At 46.3% G+C, this 22820-nt stretch overlaps 1 protein-coding gene across 8 annotated transcripts; it reads right to left on the minus strand.

Annotated features, from left to right (window-relative positions):
• Positions 1-10: 10 nt before the first annotated feature.
• Positions 11-22811, minus strand: LOC125704978 (restin homolog). Of its 8 annotated transcripts, none has more exons than XM_048971211.1 (24): positions 21792-22811; positions 19965-20131; positions 19104-19248; positions 18047-18661; positions 17344-17473; positions 17015-17154; positions 15482-16825; positions 15188-15295; positions 14826-14981; positions 14478-14594; positions 14122-14244; positions 13787-13843; positions 13337-13522; positions 11711-11759; positions 11182-11303; positions 10017-10262; positions 9144-9516; positions 7525-7655; positions 5708-5761; positions 5340-5519; positions 4259-4321; positions 2887-3021; positions 2230-2300; positions 11-2114 (listed from the first exon to the last, which is right to left on the minus strand). In XM_048971211.1, exons 1-24 carry the CDS (start codon positions 22503-22505, stop codon positions 2069-2071), a joined length of 5472 nt encoding a protein of 1823 aa, XP_048827168.1. In that variant the 5' UTR covers positions 22506-22811; the 3' UTR covers positions 11-2068. The 8 variants fall into 8 exon arrangements, with proteins under 8 accessions (XP_048827168.1, XP_048827167.1, XP_048827166.1 ...); XM_048971210.1 differs by having other exon boundaries at positions 11182-11306; XM_048971209.1 differs by having other exon boundaries at positions 13304-13522.
• Between the last annotated feature and the right edge of the window lie 9 nt (positions 22812-22820).

Raw genomic sequence — 22820 nt, forward strand, 5'->3', positions numbered from 1 at the left:
GGAGGCGAGAGACTGTTATATAAACAAAATGTATTTTCTTTAGTTTTAACAAAAAATTATAGAAATAATGTACATCTAGTGAATATACAAAAATAAGTTTGTGTCAGCAAGTGGATTACCCATGTATTTACATTTAGCTGTAAGTGTTGTGTGTCAGTATATCTGAAACATAAAAAATGGGTCCATAATGGCACAATAATGCATCAACAGAACACATCAGATGGATCTCCTCCATGGGTCTTCTCCACGGAACAGGGGCTAGGTGCACAGCATCTTCAACATGACCGTAGGCCTACAGGGTCACCAACAAAGTCTTCATGAAAAGCCTACTGAAACCAAAACATTGTATCAGGAGGCTTCGCGTTTTGATACCAATCAGTACTCAGAGTGGAAGGTTAAAAAATATATAGTTCTAGAATTACTCCACAATGCCATTTTGAAATGGAGTATAGTGGCCTGTAGCATGGAATCATTTGGGTCTCAACACCTTTTCACAGATTTGCTTGTTAAACAGATAGACAGTCACCATGGATCAGCAAAGAAAATTACGCTTCCTAACTATTAAACACAAGTGTCAGAATACATCTTCTGCAACATGAATATAACAAATGTGTGTATGTGCATGAAATTCCATCATCCATCCATCCATCCATCCACCCATCTTCTATACCCGCTTGTCCTATCCAGGCTGACAGGGGTCCAGAGCCTTCGTACCCATGTAGGCCAAATAATCGATATTAAAAGTAAATGTCTGTAATCAAGTGGAAGTTAAAGTGTGGAGGGCAGAAGTAATCAGTTCTCACATTCAATGTGGAAAGAACAGCAAAACAAAGGTAACCACATTTCCAACATATGCAGGAACTGCCTGGAGAAACTCCAGAAAGTCAGAGTCTTACCTTACAAGTTTCAGTAACAAGAGAAAAGGCAACCAAAAAGCAACACAGTGCTCAGAACCTACAGTAACTATCAGAATCTGTTAAATGCAATTCTAATTGTTACTTTGGATTTTAAGGACAGGCGTCACGCTTGAGACAATATGTTCTTTGTTTCATTATATTTTAAAACAAAGGAATTTAACTGGACAATTTGGGTGGCATTGATGTAATATTTCATTCATATTAAAAATTCATTCCTAATAAAATATTTTAAAAGAAATTCCTAAATAGCCACGGAACAACACAAAAAAACACCTGACCTGGTGAAATGGTCTACAAAGAAATACTTTTAAAAACTCAAATTTAAAAAAAATTTAAACGGGGCACTTTGTGCAAGGACACTGACTATATTTCAATAGGACATTCACATCAGATTGGAACCAAGGACAGTAAATCTGATTCCATGTTTGTCCTGTGAGTGTAGTCAGGAATGATCACACAGGAGAATTTTCTCAGTTTAGACAGAGGTATTTTGAATTGATGACTCAGTCGTTTAGTTTGCGGATTTCAAACCTACATTTCCTTGAATGCTAAAACTGCTTGCAGTGCCACGTCACAGTAAAGGCTGGCACTGCACAGCATTAGTGTTCTTTTTTGTTCTCTCATTAACACCTCAGAGATGTGTGGGTAATACTGTAGGTTGAAAAAGTTGAAACATTTATCATTTAAGCAGAAAGATCACAACTGTATCAAACTGCATCATAGTTAGCGGCTTGCACCATTGTTCGGTCTGAAAGCATCACCACTGCGCTTCACGGTGGGAGAAGAGCGAGGGCTTAGGTGTTCAGTGCAAACCATAAGGATTGATGATGATGGCAGGCTCGTGCGCTGTTAGACAGGCAGGTCTTTTGGCACTGCACACTGAGTTTTACTGTTATGGCAACAAAAAGAACAACACGAACTTCGTTAATGATTTCATGACTCAGAACCTTGTATCAATTCTCCACATTTCATCGGCAAATTCATTTTGTTGTTTTAAGCGTGATTCAGTCAAAGAAGCCTTCAATATCGTCCAGACAGAAAGGGCAGGTCACATGACATGTGCTCATGTCGACGCACTTCAGAGGGTTATGTCCCGCTGATGTTACTTTTTGGTGGGTCTGACGATGTCCTGGATGTTTCAGACCACTGGTTCACTGGTGATGGATCTCAGAGACTTTAGATTGATCACCTATTCCTCTGCAAAAGGGCAGAAGAGGTCGGTCAGTCCCATGGCAGACAGGTGTGGGTCTCATCTGCAAAAGGCCGTGGGTTATGCGAGGTGATGTGACACCAAACCTTACGCTCTGCTTACTCCTCGCTCAGCAGCCTTGAGCTGATCTCCTCCAGGAACGCCATTGGTGCAAGGCCACGTGTCCCGTTGACCTAGGAAATAGTCAAAATCTGTCACCCGATAAGCAAAAATACACCATGCTATTATTTATGTATTGCTAAGCCAATAGAAAATCCTTCTTTGATGACACTAGACTGAGGCAGATGTAGGATCTTCAGCTAGTCCTGGTTAATAGAGAATTTCTGAGTAACATCCAGGCAACCAATCAAAATGAATTATATCAGCCTCTCCATTTGATCTCAGACCAAAAATTGGAAATGAGCTGCTGCCCACCGACCCGTCTCCTAACATGGCTTCTCGGTGTCATTCAGACCAAAAAACCTTCTTCTCACCCACCCTTCATTTTCATCATCCGCAAAAAACCAGCCACCACAGAAGACGAGGGACATGGTCGAAGACATTCAAGGATGCGTTCAGAGATCCATTCAGAGACACACTTGGGGAAACTGTACGAGTCTGTATGGATCTTCATGCAGTCAAGGGGGCCATTGCTATGGAGTTTGCCGTTACACCCAAAGTAACTCATCCCTCGCTAACTCAAACACCAGCAGCCTTTACCATTAAACTAGATGCCTCTGCACTTCTGGTGTGTGTGTGCATGTGACCGTTTGTGTGCACCTCAGCGTCACAGAAGCCATCCCGTCTGGGCTCGCCGAACACCCACACGGCCTCTCCCTCCCGAAAGGCCAGCTCTCTGCTGGGGTGGATGTTGGGGCTGTCCTTCAGAGGGCTGTAGTTATAGACGGCCACACACTGCCAGAGCAGGAAAGGAATTACTGTACGTACGGCAGGCAATTCACAGCCACAGCAGAGAATGCGAGGTGATTCATTCCTATTCATATCAGTATTGACCTCTGCTGATCCCACTGTGAAAGTATAAGGCAGCAAACAGCCCAGGATGTCATACAGCTCACCGCCATTATATCACATACATCACATCCTACACAGATGTGCCATTTCCATACACTCTCCACGCCCTCTTTTGTGCCGCATTCTGTCATCCCTCCGTCCGTTCTCTTTTTCCCTTTTTTCCTTCTTTCGTCAGACTTCACTACATCCTCTTGAATCCTTCCTTTTATCCTTTTCTCGTCTTGGCCCTCACTCACCATATGTGTGGTTGGGTAAATGTCAGTCTCAGTAAGTATGTGTGTGGAACAGGAATGTCTTAGGCAGTCAAAGAAAATGTTTGTAGTTATTTATCTATATCTAAATATAGTTTATAGTTAAGTACATATTGGCTCAGAATAAAAAAACAATTTAACATTACTGAAAAATTACACAATAAAAACTAGTAAGAATTCCTTCTGTCCTCCAAAAAGTTACCAATCTCTTGTTAGATGAACATCGCTTCAGTTCCCAAGTTAATAAATTGACTTCTTAGTAAATTACCTCAATGAGGTATTGATTAGCCAAATGTGGTGTGCTAGAGGTGAAATACATGGATATATTGGATGGTCAGTGCAAATACTGGGGTGATTGTTTTAATGGATATGCTAAATGGATAAGCTAACACACTTTGACAAACATAAAACCAATATTTTTACACAAACAAAAAGGTCATTTAAATAAATTTCCTTTGCCAGCCAAACATTTTCGCAGAGTTTCCTACATGTGTGCACAGGCGTGTGGTGTCCACCTAAATTTGGTCTTTGAAAAGGTCACCTTCGCCTGAGCTGTGACGGACGTTCAGGTCCCACCTCACAGCCAAGGCCGCCTGCGGTGTTTCTCATTCACTGCTCTGCGGACTCCCTGTCTTTGGTGGGGGGAACTTTCTAAGCTGACACAGTAGCAGCCCGAAAGCCTTCATCGTCCAGCCAGGTAGCATTTTTGCTATGCTAGTCCATTTAGCTTCACCCGATCATTTTAGATACATCCTTCTATGCAAGTTGTGGTCGATTCAATGTGGATTTTCCAAAAAGGCACCACGCATGGACATCCAATGAGGGACAGCATGGGGGGTGGGGGGGGGGGGGGGGCGGTGACTGCTTACCAGTGCAGGTTCAGTAGGAGACTTCAGACTGGGCTGCTTCAGGACTGGGGCTCTGGAGGTCACCTGAAAATACAGAGTACATTCCTGTCCTATTCCATTTCCGAACAGGGGGAAGCCAAACGTGCGGCTGAGGCCACACTGTCAACCTTGGGCCGGTCGTGCTGACACAGCGCCACCTATCAGTCAGGCGCGCATGTGCGGACTGCTGCTACAGACCACAAACCCAAACACAGGCCTTTGTTTAATTAAACACAGCTCAACTTATGGTGCCTCCACGAGTCAGGAACAGCAGGATCCATCATGATGGTTAAGTCCACACCCAAAAAGATGATTACCTGTAAGAATCCGGCACCTACATGTGGGATTAGGGTTAGGGTTAGGGTGCAGGGAAATTATGGTAAAGAAAGCTATAAATGTTACATATTACATATGAACTACATAATGCCCAGGGATATAGTTCAGTGGAACTGCAGAGATTATTAATAGAGACATGTCCTGGATTGAGGACTCCTCTGGGAACTGTGGCCTAAACCAGGCCAGCCGCCGCATTGGGCTCCTGTGACGCTCCTATTGACCAGGAGCAAGAGGCAGGTGAGCTGGTGCACAGCCGAAGGGCCCGACTCCATCCTGGGTGAAGACGACCCGGGGACTTGTCATTCGCGGTCAGTGGAGGACATGATCCTCTGGTCCAGCTATTTGGTTCATCTGTGGAACTCGAGTACTAAAATCATTTACCCTGATGAATCTGACAGGACTAAGAATAATCCTGTGTGTGTGTGTGTGTGTGTGTGTGTGAGTCCCTAAGTATGGTGTGTGTAGGGGATTATGTGTGTGGAAAAAGTGTGAGTTGAACCTATCAGTACTACAAATGTCTTGTGTGTGTATCATAAAGTAAAAAAATGATACATTTTTATTTGCCCATGGAGCTGGTGGTTAAGGGCTTTGATCAGGGGACATGTGACCACTCTACGGAAGCCGGGGCTCAGTCCTGCGATCTTCTGCCCTGAGCCGCATGCTGGCCCCATACAGATGTGACATGCAGATGCTTTTCCATCAACATGCATGTGTGTGTTTTTCTAACCGGCTGGCTGGTCCAAGTATGCCACCGCCGAACAGGGGACCCCGGGGTCGACGCTGGTCCAGTGGGCGGCCAGCTGCCCTCGAACAGGACGTGAACCTTCTCGGCAAGCAGCCCATTTGAGCCCAGAGTCTGGACACTGATGTGGACTGGCACAGACAGGTCCAGGTTCTCCAGAACCGCCTGAGGACAAGAGACAAGGCATTCTGCCTTGAGAACCGGAACAGCTGCGGTTTTGTTCAGTTCATTAAAAGGGCTTCATCCCGTACTGCAGGCATGAGTCGCTAACATCAGCAGGTTTCATAGGCTAATTAATACATTCAAACAGTGACATCAATGGCACACAGATGGGTATTTATTGCTGGATTTACCTTGGTACAAGCTGAGCTCATCACAGATTTGTGGAATTCTCCTTCTACATAGACCTGCAAAGAGGAACAGGACAGGTCACATTGAGGCGGTGAGAGCCCCTGGTAACCAAATGAGGTTCAGAATGAAGAGGAGTGGGCAAGAATGATGACAAATAAACATCTTCAACTCAGATCTGGCAGAATGGTGCTACTGGATCCGACAGACGGTCACTTTTGTGGAATTATTTGTGGGAACTAATACAAGATCCCATTGGCTGTTAGATTTAAAATAGGACAATGGTCTTGGGGACTATAACCTCTATCCTGGTTCAGTTTCCTGAAAATAAGACTTAATCCCCATTATATGAATTAATAAGTGAGTCTATCTTAATATCCAGCATTTTGGCTTCAAACCGGGGCGGCATGGTGGTGCAGTGGTTAGCACTGTTGCCTCACACCTCTGGGACCTGGGTTCGAGTCTCCGCCTGGGTCACATGTGTGTGGAGTTTGCATGTTCTCCCCATGTCGTCGTGGGGTTTCCTCTGGGTACTCCAGTTTCCCCCCACAGTCCAAAAACATGCTGAGGCTAATTGGAGTTGCTTAATTGCCCGTAGGTGTGCATGTGTGAGTGAATGGTGTGTGAGTGTGCCCTGCGATGGGCTGGCCCCCCATCCTGCCTTGTTCCCTGCCTCATGCCCATTGCTTCCGGGATAGGCTCCGGACCCCCCGCGACCCAGTAGGATAAACGGTTTGGAAAATGGATGGATGGCTTCAATGGTGTTAGGATTACAAAGGGTTAAATCTATCAGCCTGAAGTTGGACAGCTTCACATTATAAAAGATAAACGGCTGCCAGTCAGTAGAGGTCACACGCAGGGTTCTGTCAGTACCCAAGGCAGGCCTGAGGTCGGCAGATGGCCAGTGTGGGAAAATTAATGCAACAGGCCCCATAGATACGCAGAAACTCGGCACTGTGGACAGTTACCGTGAAGGAGGTTAATTATGTTGTTGCTTAATAATGAGACCTAAAAAGATACAGTTTAATGATGACCTATAAAGATGGAGCAGGGCTGACTGATGTCTGGTGTCCTTCGTTCAGGAGGATGTGTGGGAAGAGTAAGCAGGAGGGTCTACCTCCCTCACACAACCTGGGGCGATGAACATGATCAAACGCTATCAGTCTACTGTACATGAACAGAGAGATTCTGCATCACACTGACAAATATATATATCAATAAAAAGCCTACAAGCACATTTGATGTTTCTACAAAATATCTGTGAGACACCTGGCTCTGTAACAACTGTAGAGATATATAAGGAAACAAAACCTGCCCTCTATGTACCATATAAACAAAGAAATATAAGCTAATAAAACCTGCCTTTTATAACATATAAACAAAATAAGGAAACAAAGCTTAAGTATCTACTGCATAAAGAAAGAACGAAATGCAAACAAAACCTGTCCTATCTGCAAATAAACATACGAAAACTAAACAAAACAAAACATGGCATACATCTTCTGTATAAACAAAGAATTACAAGCTAATAAAACCTGCCTTATATGAACATAGAAGCAATAAGGAATCAAAGCCTCAATCTACTGAATGAACAAAGATATATCCAAAAGTAATCCTGTCCTATATGTACATAAGGATAAAAAAACAAAACTCGCCCTGTATAAACAAAGAAATACGCGCAAATAAAACCTGCCATGTATCTCCAGTGTGAACACAGAGGTGCAGAGGCACATATGTGCAGGTTTTACAGTAGAAGTAGGACAGCTGCTCATGAAAGACGGCGTCTGTGAAGTATGAACCGCGATAAGGTGATGTGACCCACGCGGTATCCGCACACGAAGGTGCCATTACTGCAGCCCAGCTCGTCCAGCGGTGGCCTGTCCCAGCCAATCATCAGTCCACTCTGCCCCACCGTCTTCATGACTTTCAGCGAAACCACGGGAGCTGGAGGGTCTGCGAGAGGAAGCGGAAGGGTGACATAGCAGCACAGCGGAAAGCGGGAGAGGCAGGGCTCTGTGTGAACTGTAGCTCTTCTGCAGTGCAGTGCATGTAGCGTGAGTTCTGATAGAGAGAGCCAGAGAGGCAGGGCTCTGCGTGACCTGTAGCTCTTCTGCAGTGCAGTGCATGTAGCGTGAGTTCTGATAGAGAGAGCCAGAGAGGCAGGGCTCTGCGTGACCTGTAGCTCTTCTGCAGTGCAGTGCATGTAGCGTGAGTTCTGATAGAGAGAGCCAGAGAGGCAGGGCTCTGTGTGAACTGTAGCTCTTCTGCAGTGCAGTGCATGTAGCGTGAGTTCTGATAGAGAGAGCCAGAGAGGCAGGGCTCTGCGTGACCTGTAGCTTTTCTGCAGTGCAGTGCATGTGGGGTGAGTTCTGATAAAATGAGCTGGAGTGCAATACTGAACGAAAACTGCTGTCCCGTCATAAATCCTCTCCTGCTGCACGTGCATAATTAGCCGGCATACTGCTGTGTTACAATGTCACTGTAATGCATGTAACACTGTATTATAACACTGATAGCATATCCTGCACCGATTTCATAAAGCTGATTTACACTGCAGTGTCACTATGCTGAAGGTTGAAGCTACTCATCCATTCAATCACAAGTAATTTTAGGTTTTTAGGAAATTATAGGAGTTATTTTATCTGAATGAATATCATTGTTACAGATGAAGGCAGTGATTTTTGGCACCCTCCCCCCCTACAATACCCACAATGCAAATGGATTTAATCACACTCTACTTAGCCACTGACAAAATGAACACATTCAACGCTATTTTCTCACCTAACCATTAGCTTAGTTTATTCAATCACATACACGGCAGAGTCAGGCCTCGTTGATATAATTAAACATGGTTGGAATAAATACTGACGGTAACAAAGCACCGAATCCCATTCCTTACAGACACCAAAAACTGCTATTTAAAACAGCAGTGGAAATAGGTTGTTCAAAGCATGACATATTATACGGAAGGTAATAATCTTCTTTGGTTTTTGTGTGTCTGTGTGTGGGGGGGGGGGGGGGGGGACATAGACAAAGGGAATGTGTGTGTGTGTCTGGCTGTGTCTGATGGCAGGCTGATCTTTGTGGTTTTGGGGGAAGGTCAAACACAGCGACACACCACAGTGAGCATAAATCTAGGGCGATCCAGCTATTCCGGTGAGAGAAAAATGTCCACAAATCCAGACAACCCTTAACCACAGTCAGAACTAAAAACCCAAAGCCCCATAGCAGTAATAACTGTCTGCTACTGCAGGGAGAGCTTGAGAAGATTTAAAAGCTTTTCATGCATATTAATGTGGCAGCTCAGTGTAACTTTGAGAGCTGTAAACATTTCCCAGCTTGGATTTAGAGTGCTGTTACCTTAGGATGCCGTTTTATCTCAGAATGAGGTGTGCTTTTGACTAATGACTTGAGTGAGTGGAGGATTAAATAGACTCTTACCTAGCTTTGCTCTTAGGGGTCTGTCTTCAGGAGATAGAGCGTTGGGAGTGGCAGCCATGTTGGCTTGGTCAGGCAGACGGTCTTCAGCGGCAGCTCTGCAGATGCTGCCGCCTGGGGGGCTCACGTTGTTAAGCATCACAGGCTCGTCCTTTGCAGCGGTCCCGACTGGCTCGGCAAAGTCACTCTTCCTTTCCTGCTGGGGCTCCTGCCGCTCCCCCCTCCTCATCTCCCCTTTTCTGTGAAAAGGAGGGGTGCTTCTTGCTGCTCCAGAGGCCTCAGACAGGCCACACAAGGCATGCTGGGATTGAATTTGGGCAGAGACAGAAAAGGGACCTAATTCCGGTTTGGCATTGCATTCTGTCAGGGGAAGGATCTGTTAGGAGAAGTGGCAGAAATTAACATCTCCATATATTTAATTCAACCATGCACTAAACGCGAAGCCATCGCTCACAAAACTGATGACAGCCTGAAATTAAATTTGCTTGTAACATTTGATCATGTGACCTCAGACCAACTAAAGTCATCAGTCACATCCTCCTGTCATAGTGTTTAGGGTCAGATGTCCTCCAAGTCATTGAAAAGATTCACTACTAAATACTAGAAAAAGAGGTTGACCTGCTTAGCTTGTAGCAAAGATGGATGTCACTGTTTTCTTAGATCTCTGAAGATAGAATACATATTTGTATATGACATTTTCAGTAATTTACTGATGCTCAGAAACAATGTTGATTTCTTGCTAGAGATTCTCTTGCAGGAGTCCCTCTTTACCGGGCGTTTAAGGGTCATCTAATATCCACATTGAAGCCTGACCTTTGCAAAGTAGACGTGCAAGGCCTGAGAAATAAATACATCCAGCAGAGTGAGAACTGGCACCTGGTAATTACTGCGATGGAGCCGCTGCAGCTGACGGTGGACTTCCAGGATCTTTTCAGGTCCTGTCAGCCACGCAAGGCACCCTGCAGGATCGCTGCCTGAGGGGGGCGATTGCTTTCTGGCGTCTTTCTCCTCCAGGAAACATGCAGGAACCAAGCCAGACTCTCCCTTCACCTCAGCACGGCACAGCCCTCGGCTGTCTGGGGCACCGGCAACCTGCACTTCTTCCCCAGCAGAGAGGGGAAGCTAAAACAAATAAAATTACCTCACTCAGAATTTAAACTTACACTCGTGAAGAATGTTTTTGGTGACATTTATTAATAAAGTCATCAATTGTCTTACATCCTCTGTTGAGTAACAATCGATCATACTTACATCTATAGCAGACGTAGGGGATGTTAGCACGTATTTTAGAACGTGTACAGCATGTGAGAAGAACCTAAATAAACCAGTTGCACTGCCCCTATAGAGGTTTACTACAATGTATCTCACGTTATACAGTATATGTGACTTCACCGCTGTAACGATCGAGATACGTCCTGATTTACTCTTGTCCTCACTTCCAGAAGGAAACATGGACTCAAATCAATGCACATCTGTACTTATTTAGCTTTCCCCAAGTTAATTACAAAGTATATTAATTATATTAATCCAATATCAGGGGCGGCATGGTGGTGCAGTGGTTAGCACTGTTGCCTCACACCTCTGGGACCCGGGTTCGAGTCTCCCGCCTGGGTTACATGTGTGTGGAGTTTGCATGTTCTCCCCATGTCGTCGTGGGGTTTCCTCCGGGTACTCCGGTTTCCCCCCACAGTCCAAAAACATGCTGAGGCTGATTGGACTTGCTAAATTGCCCGTAGGTGTGCATGTGTGAGTGAATGGTGTGTGAGTGTGTCCTGCGATGGGCTGGCCCCCCATCCTGGGTTGTTCCCTGCCTCATGCCCATTGCTTCCGGGATAGGCTGCGGTCTCCCCGCGACCCAGTAGGATAAGCGGTTTGGAAAATGGATGGATGGATGGATAATCCAATAACAAGGGTTGAATAATTCTACGAGTCTGGGTAGTGAACCCTGCCATTAAAAAAAAACCTTTAAAGAGACTAATAATTAAAATACCTAATTTCAGGAGTATAAAAGCACAGGTATGTTTGGGACGGCATTACTCACTATGGGCAGTGCTGTCTGGGGCATATCAGGACTGGGACAGTAGTCAGTCTTGGCCACACACTGTCTGTAGCTGAGGGGCGTGGCCTTTTCCATCAGGCTTCCATGAGCGCTAGACCAAGAATCTGCCGCACAAAAAGCATACATGGAACATCAAGGCAAACAGACATTTTATCATAGTGCTAATGATGTTATACAGGCTTTCTTACCTATTATACTTGGGTGGGTAAAACAGGCTCCAATGGTCATAGTGCTAACAGTGTTAAGCAGGCTTTATTACCCATAATGCCGAAGTGGTTAAGCAGGCTTTATTACCCATAATGCCAAAGTGATTAAGCAGGGTTTATTACCCACAATGCCAAAGCGGTTAAGCAGGCTTTATTACCCATAATGCTAGTGAGGTTATGGAAAACAGCTGGATAAACCAGACACCATAACAGCTAGCACCACGGTAAAACTGCCCAGCAGAGTGCCAAACATGCAGGGCATGAGAAGATTTACATGCCTTTCTCTAAGAGGAGCACACACTTGCCTTCTGCATCGTCTGTTCTTCCTGCCTCCAGCGATTCTCTGAGATTATCCTGAAACAATCCGGCAGAACACAGGGCGAGGGCCATTTTAAGAGGTCATTAGTAAAATTATGGAGACAAATGTAGGTTATCTTTGCACCTCTCTTTGCAAAACAGCACACTCTAAAAAGCTAAATAAACCAGAAAATAATGCATCCTTTGACAGCATTTGGGAATGTTTACCACTTAGCAAGGAGAAATTGTTACATTGTTCCACACATGGACTGTATTGCCCTGGTGATACTATTAATAGGCTGATTTGTGGTTGTGAACAGCCATAGCTTCATGGGTATAATGTGTATCTGATGCCTGTGCATCTGTATACATTTTCTTTGTGGTGATGGTGTTGCAGGTGCCAGGGTGGATGTTTATACACTGAACAAAAATATAAACGCAACACTTTTGTTTTTGCTCCCATTTTTCATGAGATGGACTTAAAGATCTACAATTCATTCCAGATACACAATATTACCATTTCTCTCAAACATTTCTCACAAATCAGTCTAAATGTGTGATAGTGAGCACTTCTGCTTTGCTGAGATAATCCATCCCACCTCACAGGTGTGCCACATCAAGATGCTGATCTGACATCATGGGTAGTGCACAGGTGTACCTTATACTGCCCACAATAAAAGGCCACCCTGGAATGTGCAGTTTTGTCTCACAGCAAAATGCCACAGATGCCACAAGCATTGAGGGAGCGTACAATTGGCATGCTGACAGCAGGAATGTCAACCAGATCTGTTGCTCGTGCATTGAATGTTCATTTCTCAACCATAAGCCGTCTCCAAAGGCGTTTCAGAGAATATGGCAGTACATCCAACCGGCCTCACAACCGCAGACCACGTGTAACCACACCAGCCCAGGACCTCCACATCCAGCAGGTTCACCTCCAAGATCGTCTGAGACCAGCCACTCAGACAGATAATGCACGGCCCCATGTTGCAAGGATCTGTACACAGTTCTTGGAAGCTGAAAATGTCCCAGTTCTTGCATGGCCAGCATACTCACCGGACATGTCACCCGTTGAGCATGTTTGGGATGTGTTTGACCGGCGTATACGACAGCGTGTACCAGTTCCCACTAATATCCAACAACTTCGCACAGCCATTGAAGAGGAGTGGACCAACATTCCACAGGCCACAATTGACAATCTGATAAACTCTATGCGAAGAAGATGTGTTGCATTGCATGAGGCAAATGGTGGTCACACCAGATACTGACCGGTTCTGAGTCCCCAGACCCCCAATAAAGCAAAAAACTGCACATTCCAGGGTGGCCTTTTATTGTGGGCAGTATAAGGTACACCTGTGCACTACCCATGATGTCAGATCAGCATCTTGATGTGGCACACCTGTGAGGTGGGATGGATTATCTCAGCAAAGCAGAAGTGCTCACTATCACACATTTAGACTGATTTGTGAGAAATGTTTGAGAGAAATGGTAATATTGTGTATCTGGAATGAATTGTAGGTCTTTAAGTCCATCTCATGAAAAATGGGAGCAGAAACAAGAGTGTTGCGTTTATATTTTTGTTCAGTATATGTAACCGTTACCCGTGATGATCCCCGTGCTGAAAAGCAGCCCACCTGCACTGCAGCCAGCGTGGGCCCGAAGGCGCTGGAGTACTCCAGCAGTGCCGTGTCGTTGACCAGGTCCTCGGCCTCCTGCATCAGGGAGCGGCGGATGCAGCCGCACCTGCACCGCTTACGCACCAGCTGAACGATCAGGCTGTTCCTCTCTCGGCACTTCTGTACCACGCAGGCCAGCCTGGCCTGGCAGAGAGGGCAGGAACTCAAGCCCATCATCGTCACCCCCGTTCTCATCGCCAGTCAGTACCATCCTTCTCATTCTCATCATAGTCACCATCGTCAATATTATAATGAGCAAAGAATTATAATCAGTCCGGCAAAAATATATTTAAAAAAAATAAATTGTAAAAAATTCCATAAATTTCTCTATTGTATTAGGTATCCGTCCTTGAGAATTTTCTAGCCGGATCTACTGTGACTCTGCCAAGAGGTTCCCATATTAGTCACCTTTAGAGGAGCCATGTCCAGGTCACACTGAGTCTTCTTCTTATGGAGCTCCTCAAACTAGAATAAAAGATAAAGCTTATTAGTTCATAATGGTCACTGATTGTACCATGTACTTGTTATATTAACTCATCACATGATTGTATTTATGTGGTTTAAAAAAAACTTAAGGCTAAAAAATGATAAGACTAAAAGGCACCATGACCCGACTTGTCATGGCAGAGAAATGAATCACACAATTACATTCGATGATTAAAAACCTAGAACTCAACTGGTAACTACTACTGGAGAATGTGTTCAGAAACTGTTCTCGTGTTGCAGTGTCCCAGTTGGGATACCTGGTATTTGATGTCATCATAGTGCACCTTCAGGGTCTTGATTGTATCACACCAGGTCTCCAGTGCACTCTCATAGCCCTCCAGGGATAAGTTCTTTGCCATTTGTCCATCTTCAGTGCCACACTGTATAAATCAGAAAGAACATGTAAATAAATAAAATAAAATAGTAGAATTACTATAACTGGAATACCTACAGAGACATAATAGCACCTAATTGCTGAAATTATGAGCACAACTGAGCATAAGGGCAAAAATGTGCATAAGCACATCATGCTTAGGCGAAATGAGGTGTAACGCTGGGCCAGAAAGTCTGCAGAAGTGAGTGACATGGACAGCATCTTGGAACATGGACCAACCTTGGCATCAAGGCAGGTCAGCAGAGAGACCAGCTTCTCCTCCAGCCGGGCACTCATAGAGACAGCATTCACGTGCTCCTTCTCCAGATGTGTCATTTGTCTCCTCAGTTCTTCTACCTGAAACATGATGTAGGTACAATAAGAAAGGCCGCCAGTCCACCATCAATTTCCGAAACAGTCAGAGGTAACATGTCCGACAAGCTCACTAAAGTCATCACTAGGCAGTCAATAAATGCAGTTCTCAACCCCTACAGAAAAAAAATGCCAGACATTCAAATTTCTTGTAAATAAGTACTTTAACAAGCGCTTTAACACTAATTCATAACCGTCAACGCAGCAGTGCAGAACCTCGTCTTTCAGTTCACTGTTTTCCTTCTTCTTCCCCTCGGACTCCTTGAGGCAGGCTTTAACCCTCTTCAATTCATTCAGAGCCTGGGAAGCCTTCTTCTCTGCTTCCTCTCTCCTGGATTCTGCTAGGCCTAACTCCCGGTACCACTTCTGTGCCTAAAAAAAACAAATGATGCTTAAGGTAATACCAGCTTGCCCACTGTATCATCCTTGATTCTAGCTTGCAGGTAGACCACTGCAGACAATCTAATGTGGCCATTTGAAGACATTTTCCTCCTCTTTCTTCATTAAACACAGTTTCCATTGGGATCATGGTCAGTAAAATCTATCCTCATGGTCACTGGAGACTAATGGCTGTGTACCTCACTTTTAGCCCTATCCAGGCATTCTTGAGATTGCTGTAGGTCTGCTACAGTGGCTCCCAGCTCCTTCCTCACATTGTTCAGCTCCTCTGCAACATCGGACCGTTCCTTACAGATAACATGAAAAAGTCACCAAACAATGCAGATATTTCGGTAAATTTTAAAGGCGAACTTCACAATAAAAATGCCAAATTAATAGCTACCATCATGAGAATATCATTAATTGTCCTATATTTATATTATCCCATTTATATTCATACATGTTGTCCTCATTCTGTACAAGATTATCATTACCTGCAAGGTTGTTTCAAGGTTGACTGTTTTGTATGAGTAGATAGTTGTGTGGCTTTGTTGTGTAACTTTGTTGTTTTGAGGAGACACATCCGTTTCCCTCGTTGGCTTCTGAGACTCTGTAGATAATCTGAATACTGCTCTTGCTTTCTGTACACTCTGTTTCACACCATTGTTGGTTCCTAGATGCTCTTTGTGCGCTGGGTGCTGCTGAATTGCATCTGAAGTCATGCCAGTGTCAGGTGCTCCCTCCTCTTTAAGGTTCTTGCCTTCTACTGAGGTGCTCCTAAACACAGACAAGGTGCTGCTGTCGCTCCTTGGGGAAGTCACCTCTTGTCTCCCACCATTCCTGAGTGTCTGTGCATCTGAACTCATCCTGAGGACCTTCTGCTGCTCATTTTCTTTGGTCTCCTCCACCTGAGGCTCTTTCCAGTTTCCTGCAGAAGCATTACAGGACAAACGGCTTGTCACATCCTCCAGGAGCACCGATTGCTCTGTCTTCTTGCATTGGGTTTCCCGGAGCTCAGCAATAAGAGCCATATCCTCCACCTGCTTCCGCCGCAGGGTTCCCACCTCTTCACTTTCCCTCCACAGAGCATCCTGCAGCTCCTTGATTGCTTTCTGGTCCTCCTCTGCTGCACAGCAGGTTTCCTTGTTTTCCTCCTCCAAACGGGCTACCTCCTTCTCCAGCATGGCCATCTGCAGCCTCAGCTGGGCCAGTTCCCGCTCGTGTTCACCTTCCAACTGGGCTAGCTGTCCCAGAAGTTCTTCGTTGCGCTGGCCAAGTACCTTATTTTCCTGCCTCCAGTTGTTCTTCAGTGTTTCCAGGCGCATCTCATCCTTCTCACAGCTCAGTGTCACTGGGTCCTCATAGCACCCTTCGCTATAGCAGCTGCCTGTGCCACTCCTTTGTAACTGAGGATTCTCCTCTGACAGCCTCTGCAAGGCCTCCTCCTTGCTGTGCACAAGTGACTCCAGCTCTTTTTTGCTGTCAGAGAGACTCACTGTCTCAGACTGCAGATGCACAGCTTCATTTAGTAACTTTATTTCCTCATTTGTGGGCTTGAACCGGTCACTGGTGTATGAACTGCAAGAGAGCTCCGTGGCAGGTGGATCATTATCCACGGAATTACAATCCACGTCCGTAGTTTTAGAGACCAGTGATATGATGTTAGAATTCTGGAATTTGCTCCCAAACAGATTCACAAGGTCTGGTGGAAACGGAACGGCCATAACCTCTTTATGCAAGGACAGACAACCCTCTTCACTCTGGGAGTGATCGACCACCCCTGGCCATGACACCAAAGCTCTCTTAAATGACTCCAGTTGTTCCATATTTTGGTGGACCTGACAATGAATGAGGATAGTTTAATGTAGTTTTTACACCCATAGGTGAAGAAAAACCTCAACTTTTAGTGCAATAATTACTAATATATTTCACAATGTTCCCAGTTTAAACATTACTGTATTCCAACCCCAGCAGTTAGCCAGCAAGGATCTGACATGCACAGCCCTCTGGTGACAGTGGATCACTACCTGCTCCTCCCCCCCGCAGCGGAGGGTCTGCATGATCTCCGCCAAGCTTAAGGAGTTGGTCTCCAGCAGCGGGAGGAAGGATATCTCTAAGAATCCCTCATGAGAGCAGGACTGAGACCTGGATATCTCGGGGATCAGTTCTGTCAAAACCACACACAAACAGAATGAGCCAAATACATCACAAATAATATCCCCATGCATCTTCTAATTGGATATATGGAGCACAATGCAATGTCTTATTGGAGACCTACAAACTTCACAAGGGTTATAAGGCCTTGGAAAGGAAATGGGCTCATCTGAGAGAAACATATGGTTTAGCTTATACACACTGGAAACCACGATGGCCTCCCGGATGCACTGTGTCATGGATGGGGTTTGGACGCCTTTAGTTCTAGCTGGGTCCAGGACAGCTTCCCACTTGAGCTGCAGCAGCTTTTCAATAGCAGTGATGTCAGCAGTCTGAGAAGGCAACGCGAAAATGTGAGATAATGCTTGTGTGTGCTGGAATCCTGAGCTCGTAGTTTTTTTTTATTATTATTTATTTTATGTTAAATAAAAAAAAATAACTAAAACCATTTATCCTAAACAGGGTATACACACCAGGCTAATCATTCTGCCACACGACCAACACTCCCCTCCCCCACCACAAACCATTAACCCAAAGGACTTTCCATGAGAAGCAGTTAGACATGGTACCCCTTGCCTTATTAATGAGGTCTCCCACGGTTAATTAAATCGACAGTCCTAGGAGTGCTGGACTTTGAACATCTTGGATTCAGGGGATTATATCCATCAGAGCACACTCGCGGTTTAGCACTGAATCGGCCACCCATAATCCTTTTCCATATGCTACTGCTCTCTCTCCCTCTTGCAGACCCATCCTGCACCAGCTAGCTGGCTGTCTGTCACTCTGAAGTGCTTTGCCTATGTGAGGCTGACGGTGTAGCCATTAGCCGTGCAGTTAAGCTCCATGTCTGCTTGAATTATAAAATCACACTGAGTGAGAGATGAGGCGGCGGTTTCAGCCCTCACCTGATTATTACCATCCTTTGGGACTGCTTCCTGAGGTCCGTTCTCTATCCCGGGCAGCGTCTGGCGCCCCCTATGGAGCTGCGCGTTCTCCTCAGCCAGCTCCTCCAGCTCCGCCTGCAGCCGCCCCTCTGCCAGCCGCAGCTGCTGGACGCGGGATCGCAGGTCCTCCAGCCGATGAGACAGGAACTCCCCATTATCCTCGGCGGCCTGCAGACGCTCCAGCAGCGCACGCCGCTCCTCCTGGCCCACCTCCTCACACCCCAGCAGCTCCCGCAGGTCCTCCTGCAGGCCGCTGATGAACACGTTTAGCTTGTCCCTCTCCTGCTCCCAGCCTTCCTGCTCTGCTGGTTCCCCGCATGGCTGCCGCACCAGCTCGGCACGCAGCAGCGCGGCTGTGGCCGTCAGATCCACGGACTCCCTCTCCAGTTCGTATACCCGCCTCCGGAGGGCGTGCTCGTACTCCCGGGCCAGGCGCAGCTTCTGCTGCTGCTTCAGTTTGAAGTGCTCAAAGTAATCGCTCTGCATCTTCATCTCCTCCTCCTTGCTTCTCAGCTGCTCCTGACTTCGTCTCAGCCGTTCCTTCCATACCCTCTCGCTCCTCTCCTTCTCCATCCTCTGGAAGGAGAAGCGGTTCAGGTCACACAATCTCTATGCACTTGCACGCCTTCGCCTTCAACAGGACTGGCTCTAGCTACAGGCAGAATACGTAGCTGCCTAGGGCCCCTGGTTTACCTACACAATGGAGGAAGTGAAATGATCATCACTTTCCTTGGGGGGGCTCCCAAGTAAAACTGAGGCCCCTGACAAGGCAGAGCCAGGTGTGACCATCAGCAGCCATTTTGAAGTGCTCTATATTCTCCTACGCACAAAAATAACGACAACTTCCTTCCTTCCTTATTTGTTTGTTTGTTTGCCAGGATCACATGAAGCAAAACTTTTTTATTCAGTCACATACCTCTGACTTACACAACCAAGGCCTGCAGCAGAGTACAGCTCTGTAGGCCATGACACTTAAAGCGTGGGGATTAACTGCTTTCTTGGGTGGGATGCTCCTTACCATACTCTGCACGTCCTCCCTCAGCACGCGGAGCCTCTCCGCCTGTCTCTGCCGGGACACGGCTGCACTCTGGGATGCAGCCTGCTCCATCAGATCCTCCACCCTCACCAGCAGCTTCCTCTCGGATAGTCCTGGCTCTCTGATCCTGTCACACGTGTATGAGCTCCAGGTCAGCTCCTCTCTGAGCCAAACATGTGAGCTACATGCATGTCGTGGATGCATATGGGCATCAGAGTGACCATCTGCTTATGAACAACATTTATCCAAAACTTTAATTGCTTAATGTCTTAATAAGCTTAATAATACTTTAAATACTTCCTGTGCTAGTGCTTGCACAAAACCGGCCTAATGAAACTGATATCTGGATTGAGTTCCTCCCGAATCTTACTCTCTGACAGCTACTAAGCTATCAAGCTATTATAACTCAGGAAACAGTACATGGTGTTACTGACATACTTCATGGATCGTCTAGATTCAGAAACTAACCCCCTTCAGTAACTAAAATCATCAAAATTCAAATTCTATATAAAAAAAATCTATTTGTCATCTAATATTTGAGCTTAAACAAAGATCATTTAGCCAATAATAAGCCAAATGTTTCTGAATACACAACTGAGAGCACTGCTAGTATTTTCAGGAAAAACAGCTTTGTAGCTAACAATAAGCTACTTAAAAAAACACAGATGTCAGCTCACTGTAGGCCAATCATTTCAGTAAACAAACCGTGATACAGTTAGATAACAAGAGTTTAGCCCTCTTCAGCAACCTTCTTTTCATTAATGACTCATAATACTACTTCTAGGTGTTTATACACAGCGACAGTTATTCCGTAGCCTATTCTGTTAATCGCCAGCAACGTACCGGTTCTTGAAGTCCTCCTTGGATCCTGTGAAGATGTTGACATTGTCCCTGAGGCTATGTTCCAGAACCTTCACTCGCTGGAACAGGACCAGTAGTTCCGGTGTCACCTCCGTTTCAAGTTCCTCCGGGGGTGAAATGCTCCTCTTCCCCCAGGCCAGCTCCAGATCCTGAAATGACCAGGCTGTGACAATCAACAACTCCTCTTCTGCAGCTCAGGGAGCCACCAGGTGATTACACACATACACACACTCTCCATGTCCACTGTCGCACCCTGCTTGGGTCACTGTCACTGTCCCCCCAGGCCTTGGCTCTTCACCTTCTCCCTCCTGTACCCTCGTCTACATGCCTCTTAGGACCCCATGGTGACACCTAAATGTCAGTAGCCCCCCACCCCCCCGACATGCCCGCAGAGACACATGGGCGGGAGGTTCTGGCCTAGCTCTCAGCCAAGTGGCCCCCTGTGTTTCTCAATTATTCAGAAGAAAGAGGAGCTGCTCAGTCACTATGGGAGGAACAGACGGGTAATGAAACCTCTCAGGTTCCCCGAGACACTTCTCACTACAAAGAGAATTACATTCTCCTCATACCCCCTCTATTTTGCCAGCACAACTTACAAAGCAATGCTGGAATCAAATTGAAGTCAACGTCTCATATGCAGCAATTTACAATTAATGGCTTTATCAGAGAAAATTTGAGTTCCTTCTCATTTAAAGAACTTGTCATTTTCCTAAAGATTGGATCAGGGTCCTGCCATGGGTACGAGTCCTTACCCTTAATCATTTCACTACATGCTGCCTTGGTTGTTATCTTGACAAAACAAAATTTTAATAAAATCAAGTCCATTCTGTGACATGCTTATTCAGTTTGTGTAACTTTTGCTTGCTTATGCCATGGACGTCAGCCAGGTTTGATACTAGTGAACCGATAGTGATGTTACTCCCAGCGGATGAGTGAACGGTTTACGCTACGACCCTCCTGTAAGTGAGGCTCCTGCTGTTGCCTTATTTGGGTTTTTTCTTCCTTGGCAGCGGCCAGTTCTTTGTCAAGGACCAGGGATTGCCGGGAACTCTGGGACTGCCATGACAGAGCAGCCCCTCGGGCTGGGCTCCTCTGGGCTGGGATGCTGCCTGTTGGCCCCCGCTCCCGCCCCTCCTCCCCCAGCAGCTGATGCCTACCCCCCACCTGTCGCTCCCCTGCATCACATGCATGCAACTCTCCTCCCCCCTCCAACAGCTGAGCATCCAGATCCTGTGCCTCCTGCACACAGGATTCCTCCTTGTCCTCACCGACCACACTAAGGTCTGACAAGAGGCCAGTTGGCTCCGTGTCCTTGGCTTGGGGATCAGAGGTGTTGGCTCCCATTCTGAGGGCCCACCTGGGCCATGACACCACAGCCCTGGGTGGTTCTGACCGTCCTCTCCCTTGCACGGCCCCCCCATTATGGAGCATCTGTCTTCACAGCAGCGCCTGGTGGCCTGCTCCAGATTGGGTGTGGCCAGCATCCCCTTATCTATGTCATTCATAAGCTGCTCCTGGCCGAATGGCTGGTACTGCAGCTGCACCAACGCTTCCACTAAGCCCAGCGGCTCTGTTGGACAGCTGGCCCTGGACCTCCTACACAATTCATGCCGGCCCAGGGCCTCATCACTGGCTGCATGCCCAGAGACTTCATACACCTGCCATGTCCCATTTAGACAGTTCCTCTGTTCCTCTTTCTGACCTTCAGTTTCAGGCATGTAGCTGATCTCTGCGCACACTTCTAATGGATGGACACGTCTGGCCCTCACAGATAACATACATTGGTTCTGTTATCGCACGAGTTCCTACCTGCACAGCTGACTTGTCACCATCGGTGGTGCTACTTTGAGGTATCATCTCCTTCCATTCTCTCTGAAATTTTTTGTCTCCAGTCATGTTTTGACAAAGTGTTGTCTCCGCCTCCTTTATCTCCTGGGAGACCTCCTCCAGCACAATGTTCTCCTCCCCAAAGTCAGATGCCACCACAGATAGCACATTCTTCCAGTTTTCCATGCAGGTCTGAAGCTTCTTTGGTTGCTCGTCCATTTGCGGTCCCGAATGGACCACATGGGAGTAGGGTGCCACCAGCTGTGTTTCTTTGGTGTGAGCATCAGCCACCCTGCCCACCAGGACCTTTGCCTCCTGCTCTTCTGCATGGTTGGGAGCCGCTGCTCTCTTCCTAAGACAGCTGACCGCCAGCAGCTGATCCTGTTGGCATTTCTGGGTAAGACTCTGGGCACTGATCCACTCACGCGGCTCACATTTCCAGGGAAGGCATCCCAGGTCTGAGACACCATTCCATACGTCCCAAAAACGACTCCCAGCCACATCGACGCGCCCTTCGCCTCCTGGGCAGGACTCCAAGCTCTGCATGTTCTCCCTGGGCATCTCAGGCATGTCACCACTGTATGTGACAGCTGCTGGCTTTACACTGGCCCTCAGAAGGTCGATGACTTCTCTGCTTCTCACCGGGATGCCCCGGGCTTCTCTCAGCCTGACTTCGGTTTTACATTCTCCTTCCATCCTTGTAGTGGAGCTTATATTTAAGGGTTTTTACCCTGGTAGTTTTGGCTTTATTTTGTTTTCTTCAAAATTTACTTCATTGTGAAGACACTTCATGGCAAAGACACTTCATGATTATAGAAAATTACTTTTTTCCCCCCTTAAAATGTTTGTTTCTAACATTTTATATACCATTGTTAGTTGGTCATAGTGTCGTTTTGTCTACAATAATGATTAGTTTATTTCACAAAGAGCATGTATGTATAAAAGTTCACCAAAGAAGAATTTGTCAAACTATAAATAATCTTCATTAGGAGATTGGGGGGGGGGGGGGGG

Source organism: Brienomyrus brachyistius, chromosome 12, assembly GCF_023856365.1.
Source record: "Brienomyrus brachyistius isolate T26 chromosome 12, BBRACH_0.4, whole genome shotgun sequence".
In the NCBI taxonomy this organism is placed as follows: domain Eukaryota; kingdom Metazoa; phylum Chordata; class Actinopteri; order Osteoglossiformes; family Mormyridae; genus Brienomyrus; species Brienomyrus brachyistius.

Bases quoted from the DNA above. Each gene is read 5' to 3' on its own strand.
- LOC125704978 (XM_048971208.1), bottom strand. From the start codon at position 22,505: ATGGAAGGAGAATGTAAAACCGAAGTCAGGCTGAGAGAAGCCCGGGGC. The intron at 9,517-10,016 runs GTGCCAGTTCTC...TTCTCCTAACAG, and splicing joins TCCATCGCAGTAATTACCAG to ATCCTTCCCCTGACAGAATG. The intron at 4,322-5,339 runs GTTAGAAAAACA...CTGTATTTTCAG, and splicing joins ATACTTGGACCAGCCAGCCG to GTGACCTCCAGAGCCCCAGT.